This window comes from Lepidochelys kempii, chromosome 11 (genome assembly GCF_965140265.1).
Source record: "Lepidochelys kempii isolate rLepKem1 chromosome 11, rLepKem1.hap2, whole genome shotgun sequence".
NCBI lineage: Eukaryota > Metazoa > Chordata > Testudines > Cheloniidae > Lepidochelys > Lepidochelys kempii.
This window is the reverse complement of record NC_133266.1, coordinates 40,352,397-40,365,389: the sequence shown is the minus strand read 5'-3', so window position 1 is coordinate 40,365,389 and position 12,993 is coordinate 40,352,397. Positions and strand designations below refer to the sequence as shown.

At 36.3% G+C, this 12,993-nt stretch overlaps 1 protein-coding gene across 6 annotated transcripts in view; it reads right to left on the bottom strand.

The window, feature by feature from the left end:
- The window catches only part of METAP1D (methionyl aminopeptidase type 1D, mitochondrial), a 74,653-nt gene that overhangs the window by 12,445 nt on the left and 49,215 nt on the right, over window positions 1-12,993 (bottom strand). For all 6 annotated transcript variants that reach the window (XM_073305840.1, XM_073305839.1, XM_073305842.1 and 3 more), the window contains 4 exons: window positions 11,384-11,533; window positions 7,883-8,031; window positions 7,168-7,210; window positions 2,437-2,600 (listed from right to left, as the gene is read on the bottom strand). In XM_073305840.1, coding sequence (XP_073161941.1) covers window positions 2,437-2,600; window positions 7,168-7,210; window positions 7,883-8,031; window positions 11,384-11,533 — 506 coding nt within the window. The remainder of the gene's footprint in view (window positions 1-2,436; window positions 2,601-7,167; window positions 7,211-7,882; window positions 8,032-11,383; window positions 11,534-12,993) is intronic.

The window sequence follows — 12,993 nt, the reverse complement described above, 5'->3', positions numbered from 1 at the left end:
TTTGAACAAGCACTAGTTCTGATTAATTTGCTTTTCAGTGGAGCCTTTGCATACATATTTACACTCTGTGAGAAAACTGACCTCTTCATCAACACAGTGAAAATCCAATGTCACTTTCAATTCTGCTCCTGTTTTGTTTTTTTTTTTGTTTTTTTTTTTAATATAGCTAGAATTAATGTAGTGAATCTGTAATGAAATGCATTATCTTGCATGGAGATTTATCAGATTTTCCAACTGAATGCCATGCTTTGCTAGCACTAGCTGGAGTTCACCTGCATGTTGGTGTGGCGTGTGGCTCTTTTTTGTGAAGAGTTAAGTTGAACACAAAAAAAGGGAACAAAGGTCAGCACCCAGCCGCCACTTGAATGTGAGATTTTTCTTTTTATTCCCCTTGATGTATACTAGGCTCTGTGTTATTAGTCTTAATGATGGAAAATTGTAGTGTTGATACAAATCTTTTTTTCAAAGTAGTAGGCGGGAGCTCCATTTGTTAGTAAGTTTTTTTGTGACTAAAAGCCACGGACAGTACATTTATGTAGCAGTAAAAGGCCTAGATGCTCTTTCCATAGCAGAGCTAATTATTCCTACTGTGACCTTACTGATCTACCCTGTTCCTAGTACATCTCATCTGCACGCCTGTTCCTCTGTGTAGATGGTGTCAGAGAATATGAAAAACCCTATAATGAAACCATTTTCATGATGGAGAAAGGCTACTGGAGTTGCACTTGCTACAAAGAGGCTCAATTATATGAGTAATTGTGATAATTTTCTACATTCATAGCCTTCAATGGGGAAAAAAGAATGAGAGCCACAAAGGAAAATTACTTTAACAAGAAAGTACAGAGAGTAAAAATGGAAGAAGAGACAAAAAGGGGGAAAAAAATAACCAGAAAAAAAAGTTTAAAAAATAGATCTGGAGGGAGGAATAGCAAGACAGTGAGAACAACAGAAATGCTCAAAAAGCCTATGTGCAGCTGTGTTGCACAATTAAATTGAATTTTTTTCTGCAGTTGATGAATGTGACTACTGCAAATGTGCCTCTGTAGTTAGCTATCATTTGTTGTTCCGTGACAGGAAAAGGATAATTACCTCTCAGAGAGAATCAAAGGCTGACATGCCCTTTAGACACAGCCATGAATGCAGAGCTCGATAGAATGCTTGAATAAGAATCTAGTGTTCTGTGCCCCCTTCTACTCAAGAATAAATTTTGTTAAAATGCAAGAGCACCACCAGTAAATCTGTTGAACCCTAGGTGTTCAAAAATATGAGGTGCCTCTATCGACTCATCCCATTTGCAAAAATAAAACTACATTTTGAATTCACTTCTATTATATTCATGGACAGTAAGATAGTGAGATATGCATTAAATTTCTTTTCCCAGTAGGGGTCTGATTCAACATTTCCTATGAAAGAACAAAAAGACACTATCCTTTTTCCCCAGGCTAGTTAGCCTATAATTTAAAACTGTCAAAAACACAATTTTCTACAAAGTCTTCAATAAAGGCTTCTCAGACATAACCCAAAGAGGTTTTACTAAAGTTCGATTCAGACTCTGTTACAATATTTTTAAAGCTATAAATACATCTAACTGATATTTTGCCTCTCTCTTTTTTCCCCCTTAAAGTATTTGAAGATTTACAAAGAAAAAAAGGCAGTATCTTTTCAAAGTGACTAAGCCTTGCAGCTTTTAAGCAATCAGAATGCATGCAATAGTTTGTCATATCCATTAATATTCACAAAAGTACCAGTGAGGTACCTGTTAAGGAAAATGTATATGACGTGTTTATTTAAAAAGAAATTGTTTAAAAAAAATCAAAGAAATGGATACATTCAGGAAATAGTGACATATTTTAATTCAAACCAACAAGAACAAAAGCAAAGATTACTTTTATATAAAAGAACAAATGCAAAATAGGAAAACTTCTTCAAGAGGGTGCTCTTTCCTTATGATATTTGCATGCACTCTGGTTTGAAAGGTAAGAATTTCCTGAGCTAAATATTTTTGTACTTTTTAACAAAGTGACTTATTGATTTTGACTAATTCCTTTATAACGTTATTTGCTATACAACAAAAGGAATGTAGGTTTTTCATCTTCTTACAGTGATTCTATTAAAGATGTGACGTTTCAGGTAAAAATAATAATAAAAAAAAGGGGATGTAAAACACTACAAATCACACCTCTTAATCTAAAACCACAGCAGTCTGATAAATATCTTTGAGTCTTTCTACAGGTATCTTTGCTGATCCCAGTGTAATTCACTTTTTTAAATCTTTCTTATCCAAGGAACAACATTATAGCCTGGCAGTTCACATACTGATATCAGACTGAAATGATGGTTCTGAATCATAAAACATGTCATCAGCTTTATACCAAACCACCAATAACCTTTGTCCCACTTGCCAGCCCTCCCTTTACTTGTCAGTATAAGGCTTACCTGATTGTGTTTCCAATTACAGAGAAGGGAGCCCCTGGTCTGCAAGCTGCAATTGCTTCATCTCTACATTTCCTGGCAACCTCCACTAACTTTTGACCAGATTTATCCACACTGCCCACCAAAAATGTTTCAGAAGTGTCACCATGGTAGCCATTGTAATATACCTAAACACATGTAGAAATGTAAAGACATTTTCTTGTTTTACATTCAGAAACAGATCTCCTGTTAGTTAAATTCATCCTATTTATTTTAAGGTTTTCTTTTAGGTTGCCTTTAAGCTCAATTTGCAAAAATAAGGTAGAGGAAATAAAAGATTAGAAATTAGACCTAAAAATGCAACTTTGAGGTACAACTGTAATGATAAATTATATGTAAAACCCTTCAATTTTATGTCTAGGGCTGAACATTTGAACAAATACTGGAAATGCAAAACTGGAACGTTCTAAGAGCCCTAAATACACAAACAATTAAATTCATTTAATCTACAGGAAGTTAGGTCTTGTCTTCACTACTGGAGTAAGTCGAACTAAGTTTTGCTACTCCAGCTACGTGAATAACGTAGCTGTAGTCGACGTAGCTTAGGTCGACTTACCATGGTGTCTTCATTGCATTGCTCTCGTCGATTTACCTTAATCTTCTCAGGAAGCTGGAATACTAGGGTCAACCGGAGAGCGCTCTGCCATCAATTTAGCTGGTCTTCACTAGACCCGCTAAATCGACCCCTGCTGCATCGATTGCAGCAGCATGATCTCCCTGTAGTGAAGACCAGCCCTTAGAGTAATTGACCTTTATGTCAAAGATGTGCAAGAGGTGGGAGTGGGTCTGAGGAGGATGAAAACCACTTCCCAAAACAGGGCCAGGGTGCAGGGGTGCAGCACAGCCCTCCCAGAGATACAACATCACCCTGTGGGCTAGGATAGTAGCTGCTGCAGCTGCTCATCCATGCCATCTGCCTATATAGTGTATGGTGGTGCCACTGGATTGACATAATTGCAGATCCCATGGCTTCTCTGACCTCAACGCCTTCCTACACACTGGCTTAGGCGGTGCAGAGACCCTACTCATGGCATACAGTGGGTGCTGAGACCGTCCTTACACCTGGAGTTGGTGGCTGGGAAGACCTTTTATTGGCTCCTCACACCACAGTGAATATCATCCAAAATGAATTTTAAAATGTACATTTAACAGCCTGATTAGAAATCCAAACTACTACAAAGATGTAATGTGTGTAAACTAACATAGCTTTAAAAAACTTAGGTCAAATTCATTGTTAGTATAACCCAGTACAGGGCCACTGTTGTTGTGCGCATTTCACTTAATTACTTTTTAAACTCCAGTTTCAAACTGTAACATTGCATTAGCATAGGTTTTTGGATTTAATTTCCATGGTTTAATTTAAAAAAAGAAAACACGTAGCTCTGGCACTATGAAGTTGCCCACAACAGAAATGCAGCATTCTGTTAGATACACAAAACCTCTACCTTTTTGACTATGTAATTATGCAACTGTTCTTCAGGAGCAACATAGGTTGTGAACTACAGCACCCTATAGATTTCTCTACAAACACAGGAAAACCCCGCTCTTTTACTGTGAAGTCTTATAATGTGGCATTAAAAAGGGTTTTGCAGCTCCACAGTACTTCAGGCAATAATGTAACTGAAAGACTATTCGAAATTTTCGAAATGTGTAAAGGACAATTTTAATTGCATATAACTTTGGTGTTATAAAATATCTTTTTCTCAAACTTAGTGGGCAACTACTCTTCAGAGACTAACACACTTCAGTGCTTAACGTTCTGCTACTTGTGAGCTATTTGTGAAAGAAGGTTTGTGACTCTTTTTTTAATGGTCAGGTATTCTTTGCCCACTCCCAAACTCAAAAAATAGCTAATGACATTTTTCCTCACACTTTTCTGCAAAAAAAATATTATACTCAACTTGAGACTTGAAACATTTTTTAGATATACTTATGAGTGAGTGGTAACGGGGTTATAATGAAAGTTGAATTTCAACAAAAAGGCCCCACTTGCTCTCACTGGCTACAATGAGAGTGGACTCAAGCCCTTAGTTATACACCTTTTTCTGCCAGTTAAGAACATCACTGCAGCTTTTCATTATGTTGTTATATGTTATAGGACAGTTTTTGTTCTAGCAGGTTCACTTTTAATAGGACCAGATCATTTTTAATAGAACAACTCTCAATCTATCAGAAACCAAACTGTAAAAAAATCTGATCATTACCATGTCAGAAAAAGGAGCACAATTGTAATAGAACACGGGGGGTGGGTCGGGGGTGGGGTGGGGCTAGGGGTGGGAAGAGTTGATCCTGCAAGCTCTGCATGACTTTAATAAGAACTGCATGCACTCAGGGCTTGGAGGATTGGCACCTAAATTAATGAAGCAGGACTCATCTAATACTATCAAAACAATTTCTTAAATACAATTAGGGTTTACTACAACCCACTTATCACAATTACATATTTTTGACATTAATAAATTACCATAACAGAAAGTAAGATATGGTAGCTCTATAACAGCCAGCGCTCGAACTAAGACGTAGGACACAATATTTGATAACGGATGGTTGAGTGCTGTGTAGTATGTTGGTGAAGCACAATGTTTTTTTTCCATAATTCTTTTGAAAATTTAAAGGCAACATGATTTAAGTCAATAAAATGCCTTTATATTTCATCTATGACATTTCACAAACCCACTTGTGTAAAATACATTTAATTTTTTATTCCCAGATAACTTGCACTCACTGTGAAGTATTTACATTTGCTAGCTGGCAGATTATTATGTAATCATTTTATAGATCCTGTACACAGCCATAAACAAATTATTGTAGAATGTCTACTGTAACTGTACTGTTATGTCCATAATTGTTTCCATCTGTGAAATGTCCCAGTTTTTCTCATTAAAAATAAACTAATAGGTCAATTATAAACACTACAAAGCAATATTTTTTCCTCAGACATATTGGAAATGAACAATTACCAAACACAATGTTTATTTTCAGTGATAAATACACACACACACACAAAAACCCAAAGATAGGTAGTCAAAGACACATGAGCGCTGTTCCCACAACTGTCATATTCTTGGATACTTGCAAGATTTACTTTGTTTTATGAGGTTAATCAGAAGAAAAACTCAATGTATTTTCAAAAAATATCCCTCTTATTTAATCAAATGTTATTTGAAAAGAAGAGTGGAGAAAGCAAAGAAAAACGAGTGTAAAAATGCTTAGAACAGTCACTGTGGAAAATACCTGTATGAATGTGAATTTCGTTATTAATCTAAGGAGTCAATGTTGTCTTTGGGGGCAATACAAAAAAAAAGGAAAATTAACTTTAGACCAGATTTGATTTAAAGAAAGAAGAGGCCAGATCCTCTCAGCTGCTGTCAATGGACATAATTCACTAACGTCAGTGAAGCCACATCAATTCAAACCAGTCAAGGATTTGGGCCAAAAATATATTTTGAAGAATACCGATCATCCTATGTAAATCAAATAGAACAAATACCTACAGCTAGAAAATGTAGAGTAAGGTGGAATGCAGTAAAATAAGTTAAAAAACCCAGTACAGGATCACAAGGGAATGGTATAATGGGGCAAAAGTTCAAGTTGACTAAATGTAATGTAAAGAGCTATCTAAAAAGCTTTAAATGTGAGGTCAGAGTTATGGCACTTTAGAGCTGCTCCCACTTATGCCAGAGGTGAATTTGGCCCATGGTAAGCAATATCAAACAATTGGTACAGATAAGTGTATCAGGAAATTCTTTAATGGTTAAAAAACTTTCCCTTACAAAACATTACTTTATTCTACACCATTTATTATTGTAAAGTAATGTTTAGAATTCAGGAATACATTTGTGTATTCACTAGAAATCAATTGCCAAAGCTTTGGGGAAACTTACCACTTGGGGACAAAAATAAGAACCACAAAACATGATTAATCCCCATTTCAATAAATGAAAATACCAAAGGGCATCACAATTAGGTTTTCTGTTTCCATATTTTTTTGTTCTAATGCTAATTTGGTCAGCCTTTATTTAAATGGTATAAGTGACCATTCTGTGAAAATGTTAAGTCAATGGTTATATCACACTATCTGTTTGCGAGTAAAGGGTTCAAGGCTCTTATACCAGAAATGGAACACAACACTACCTTCAGGGATTTTAATAAATGTAGGGAACACTGCTAGCAAAAGAGTTGCTGTCCAAATAGACTGACATACACAGGCCAATGTAGCCTCTAATGACAGAGTAAGATAATGACAGGCCCCACTCAAAATCAGCAGGAAGAAGAAGATCAATCTTGGCAGAGTGAAGGAAAAATGCTGGCTTTCTTCATGTTAGCTCATCTCATACATATCTGTCTTCAGCTGCTGCCCAGTACTGTGGTGCTCTGCGTTAACTACACAGTGGATCAATAACAATTACACCTTCTCAAAAACATGACACATAGCAGGATTGGGCTGACATTTCACTTAGGCCAACATTGATCTCAGTGCATCTGATTCCAGCCCTAAATTCAAGTCAGGCCTGGGTCTAGTTGGAATAAACACAGAGTTAAAAACAAAAAAGGAAACCAGCTGCTTGTGCCTTGGATTAGAAATAAACAGCACACATCCATCTGTGCATTCCACATTTTCAATCTACTGCTCTTCCTGTTGCTACTAGCAATTGTAAAGTTGATCAAAGACTATTTTTTATATGAATTACTCACTGTGACATCAATGTTGATAATGTCTCCATCCTGAAGAGGTCGACTGAAACATAAACAGACAAAAAAAAAATAATGGTGACAGACAGTTCTCAACAAAGGGAATATAAGAACAAACACCTAATGACACACACACACACACAAATCTGGGGATGGAGAGGGGAGAAGATATTTTTTGGTGGAGGAGGATGGAGACAAATGGAATAACCTTTTCTAATCTTCAGCTCTTGCTACTTAAAGAACAAGTACAGATGAATATAATGTAATGACAAACAACTGACAGAAAATATTATCAGTGTCTGAAAATCCACCACCATACTTCTCTGATTTATAGTGAGCTGATTTTACTTTGTGAGCAGCCTAGTGTATTGCTAATAATAAAAATTTACATCAAATGTCTTCAATTCCTTAAACTACATGTATTTTGCTGAAAAATTAGAAGCATTTACTGTACTATATTTTTTCAGACTCTAAACTCTGGAGGCATTACACCACAATTTATGAGTGTCATGACAAACAGTCGATTATGTTTTTATTATTATTAAACAAACTCCCAAAGTGCCCATCGCCACAGTATCGTTGCATGCTATGCAGCTGCAATAGGTTTATAGGTGTTTTTTAGGTAAACTGAAACATGTTTAATATTAACCTCTAAATTATGAACATTAACATAACATTTTTGTTTGCAGTGGTAAAATGTGTGTTATTAAGGGAATACCTGTCAGGAATACCATGACATACCACATTGTTCACAGAGGTACAAACAGATTTGGGAAAACCTCCATAGCCTAGAGGTGAAGGATAGGCATTTTGTCTGATTATTTCGTGATGAACAATGGAATCTATTTCTTCGGTTGTCATGCCAACCTAAAATATAAAATAAAAATTGTGCTGAAAAAAAATATTGAAGACATTTTCTTTTATTTACTGAATGTGATCACAGTCATGCACTTCAGTGAAATCTAGGATGATACAAATCAAATGCTTTGATACAAAACACTAAACTGTTTGATACACTTTATAGATACATTATGTTTTATTTAGAGAGAAATCAAGCATACAGTAAAGGGAACACTTAAAAGCTTCCAGAAAACTGAAAATACTGTCTACTTTCTTTCTTTATCTATATTTGCCTTCTCAAGGCCACGATTTTCTATTGGCCTCTCTGTTCAGTAGCTGCTATAGAAGTGTCTGCTTTTTTAAACTTCCTTCCTCTCTCTTTCCATCCCCCTTACATAATTAAAAATACAGTAGCTTCAATTTGTATTTACAAGTATTGCATTTAATGCTTTCAACCTTTTAAAACATTTGCAGCCATTTGTAGATAAATCCTTAATTCTTATGACTTGCAAATAAGATTACGGTCATACTGTTGTCAATTATTTTTTCCTTCAAATTATTTTTGAAACCATTTTAATTCATTTATACATAATTTTAATATTTGGTTTCATACCCGGGAGCTGTTTGTATTACAGTGGGCACAGCAGTGACTTTAACAGTGAAATCTGCATTAGAATTTCCATTCTAGCACCCTTATTTCAGTGACCTACAATATTCAGAAACACTCATTTTTTGACAGAAATTTTCTATACTCAATCCTTTTCTGAAGGTGAATTTTTTTGTAAGATTAACAGAAATGGTTTAGCCATTTTTGACTTGTGAAAAAATGCCACACACTTTAAATATTATTATTCCAGCTTTTCTTTTGGATCAGCTTTAGTTCTGAAATGGTTCAAGGTGAAAGTTGAAATTTGGTAGCGAAACCTCCCTCATTGAGAAGAAGTACCTTGGAGTGTTCCTGTGAAAATTAGTTTTTATTTGAATGAGTTTTAAGCCTTTGAAAATCACACTTCACACATATGCACTACAGTGACTTCGATTTTTGAGTACTTTTTAGTATCGTTTGGAATAAAGGATGGCTGCGTGCAGGTGTTCATATGGCTTTCCTAGCGGTGCAGTGAAAGATTTAGCAATTGTGCATGGTGAATGAGGCAGCATACATAGCATGCAAGGAATAAGGGCTGTTGTGGACCCCTTACTTCATTCATGATGAACTTGTGGTTGGGCAGGTGAAAACTACTGCCCACTTCCCCCCCGCCCCCCCAACAAGGGCAGGATGCTATGTTGCTCCCCTATCCCACAGCAACTATTCCAATCTATGTGCTGGAATCGTAGTCACAGCCCCTGCACACAGACTGTATTAGATACTAGGGCCACTGGATCAAACACAGACCATAGTTCCCATCCTGTGTCACCTGCATAACACTTTTGACACACACGCAGCATGGGCCTTCTGTACCCGTTGGTGCCCAGCTCCTTTCTGTGGTGCACAAAGAGTGCCTGGGCACGTGTGCATGGCCATTCAGTGGGCAGATCTCCTGCGTAGCATGGGAGTGAGGCTTATGTGTTCCAAAGAGCCTTTTGCCACCACTTCACACATCAGGCAATTTTGCTTTAATTGAAAATACTGTCTGAGGGGCAGTAACAGCATCCTCTGGTGGACCATTTCTGCTACCTGGGATAGGGTATTCTGGTGGTCTCTTGCCACATAGTTCCATATTGTGGAATTTGATTTTTTTCCAAAAAACACTACAAAATTCCATCAAATATAATGTGAAGAACATGTTATGATTGCATGGTTAAGCACAAAAATGTAAGGAAATTACAAAGTTAAGACCATACATTCAGCCTTAACTCTGTCCCCTGTGTGTATGCATTACAATATAGCCTTTAATTTACATAGTGACATACTATTTCTCAAAATATACTCCCCCCACAAAATGTAACCCACACATACGTGCCATCTCCTATTACTTTGTACATTCTAGCCAAAAAGAATAATCAATATGAAAAGTACACCATAAACTACACTTACACAGAGCACTACACATTACCACACAACATCAAAGAGTAATAGTGAGAAACTGCTGTTATTTATAATCCAAGTAAGTTTGGCGCTAAGTCCCTGATTCTGCAAACACTTATCCATGGGCTTAACATACATATGAGCTGTTCCACTGAAGTCAATGGGATTACTCACATAGAAGAGGTTAAAAACACCCACAAGTGTTTGCAGGATCGAGGTCTAAGTTACTTTTATTATTTGCTGCATCATCTCCTGAACTGCCCCTAAGGAAAGCTGTATTGATGGTTGAAAAGCAAATGCACACTAGATGAATTCTGACAACATTTTTCAGGTTGAAAGCACTAAACTAAGAGTAGTAATATAAACATTTTAAATTAATAAAGATATTTAGGAAGATTACAATGATGAAATTAACGTGAGTATAAATAATGAACAAATGCTACACATGCACTTAAGGTTGCAGAAAAATAGTATATTATATATTGTCATCAAAGAAATAGTATGTAATTAAAACCTGTATTATAATGCATATGCATGAGGGGGAAGGGTACATAATTTTGTCATTTTCTGACTTTTGAGTGCTTAACTGTGCAATATTAATCTTTTCTCAGTGTCTTTTTTTGATAAAATACATTTTGTACCTCCACATGCTCTGAACACCCTTTCTATACCGCCACACTCATATCTACTAACTATAGAATATATTTCACCCTAGCTTGTATGTTATTCATTAAAGAAAGGGAGAAGCTACCAAAGCATTTTTCCATCTCCAAAGACTTTAAGGAGATTCCCCTTTATTATGTGGGAGGCATCCCACAAAAATGTTCTCTAGAAAACATTACTGAAAACCAAGAGTTTTCCTTATCGGTGCACTCTGGCAAGGTGCATGGAATTTTACAGTGGCATTCTTTAACAGTGGTTCTGTAGTTTGTGACATGTCTGATCAATTGGCCAGAGGAGAAGGAGCAGCAGAATGGAAGGAACAGCCCAATCCGTCAGATTTATGGAAATGTAGAGCTGGAAAGCAGAACGTGTGAATCACAGGATTTGCTGTGTCACAAAATCATATAGAATCCCATGTGCCTTATGACAAACCCATGCAACTTGGCAGGTCAGAATGCAGACCTAAAAGGATTACACTTCTAACAATGAGTAAATGTAATCACGCCCCACACAGATTTCAGTGATAAAAGAAATTAAACACGTATCTTATATAGCAAAAAAAACATTAAAATTAATACCCCCCCTTTATTCAGTATGTAATTTAATAGCAAGTTAGCTGTACATTAAATAAAAACAAAAACAAAGCACAGAAAGCATCCAAGTTGTTACAGGACCTCATGTGACTGTTACCTTTAAACTCTTTCCAGCTAGAAGTAGAATATGACAGGCCAGTTGACAAGCCTGATGAAGCCCTTGAATCTGATCTTCATTCTTAATTTCTATGTAGTCTCCCCAGTCTGGTACAATGCCTGTCGTCACATAGTCTGGCTTCTTTATGTGCTTGGAGAAGAAGGATTGAAAATGAAGATCAGAAAACTGAGCATGACAATGGGATCATTTTCTCAGAAAGTGCCTCCTGCTTCATGGCAGTTTGCCCTTTCTGTCATAGTACTGACCTTCCTAAGCCATCAGGGCAAGCCCTCAAGGCTGCCTCAGTATTTCTTCCAATGTCCTTTTGAACTTAACATTGCCTGTTACTATTGACTTAGACAGTGCATTAACCTTACAGTACTGAAATTCAAGATATTGCAGTAGTCTTTCAGTCCAAATAGCTGTGAGCTTTAAAACTATCAGAGGAAGACTTAAAAGCTCATTATTTTATTTTTAAACAAAGGTAAATTTTATATAGAAGCCCATTACACACACTCTCACTGAACAAATATATGTACAGTAGTACAGGAAAGTCCTGAGCTTCTTACTCAGACAAAATTCCCATTAACTTCAATGGGAGTTTTTCCTGATTAAGAACCTCAGTATTTCTAGCTGTCAGCCTCATTCAAGCGTAGTTGTAGCCGTATCAATCATAGGATATGAGAGAGACAAGGTGAATTTGGATACGCATGTATAATATTATAAAAAGAAAAATGTATGTGCAGCATAATAGATATGAATGAGAGACAAGGTGCGGGAGGTAATATCTTTTATTGGACCGACTTCTGTTCTCTCTCTCACCAACAGAAGTTGGTCTAATAAATGATATTACCTCCCGCACCTTGTCTTTTAATCGCATTGATATCTATTATGTTGCACACACATATTTCTTTTTAACAGAGTTCATTTTTTTATTAAAGCTAATGTAAATAAATATATATAATACACAGGTTAAGAAATGTACATCTGGCTATAGTGATTAGATTATCCACAAATACCAAGTTTGTTTTAAAAATCATAAGATACATATAGTACATAATCAGCAATAACCCAACTGTACAACCATGTCCTAATTCATTGTCTTTCAAGGAAAACTATAATATATTTTTATTTCATGAAAAGGTCTCAGGCCTCATGCATGTAAAATTCTATTTCCATTTAAAAAAAAACAACATTATAATTCTAAGACGAATATATAGTAACAACAACAAAAATATCTTACACATATATACAAGCACATTTCATCCTCCTAAGGATTCCAGAATATTTACAAGCTATATATAATTATCACTTTACCCATCACAAAGGGCCTGGTGGTCCTGCATCGTTCAAGTCATTGCAAGAGTTTTACAATTGACTTCAGTGGAAACAGGATCAAGCCCACAATGCACACGGGATTAAATGGACATAGGACCCAGGCTGTAGGGTAGTTACATAGAAGCTGTTTAAACAGCACACAGCAAGACTACACAACATTTTAGTGTAGGAAGTGAAGAAGAATGGCGTATCCAATTAACTCTAAAGGGGGACTTTAGGTAGGTAGACTATAGTTACCCCAACTGGTGTTTGGCCGTCCCTATGCTTACAGA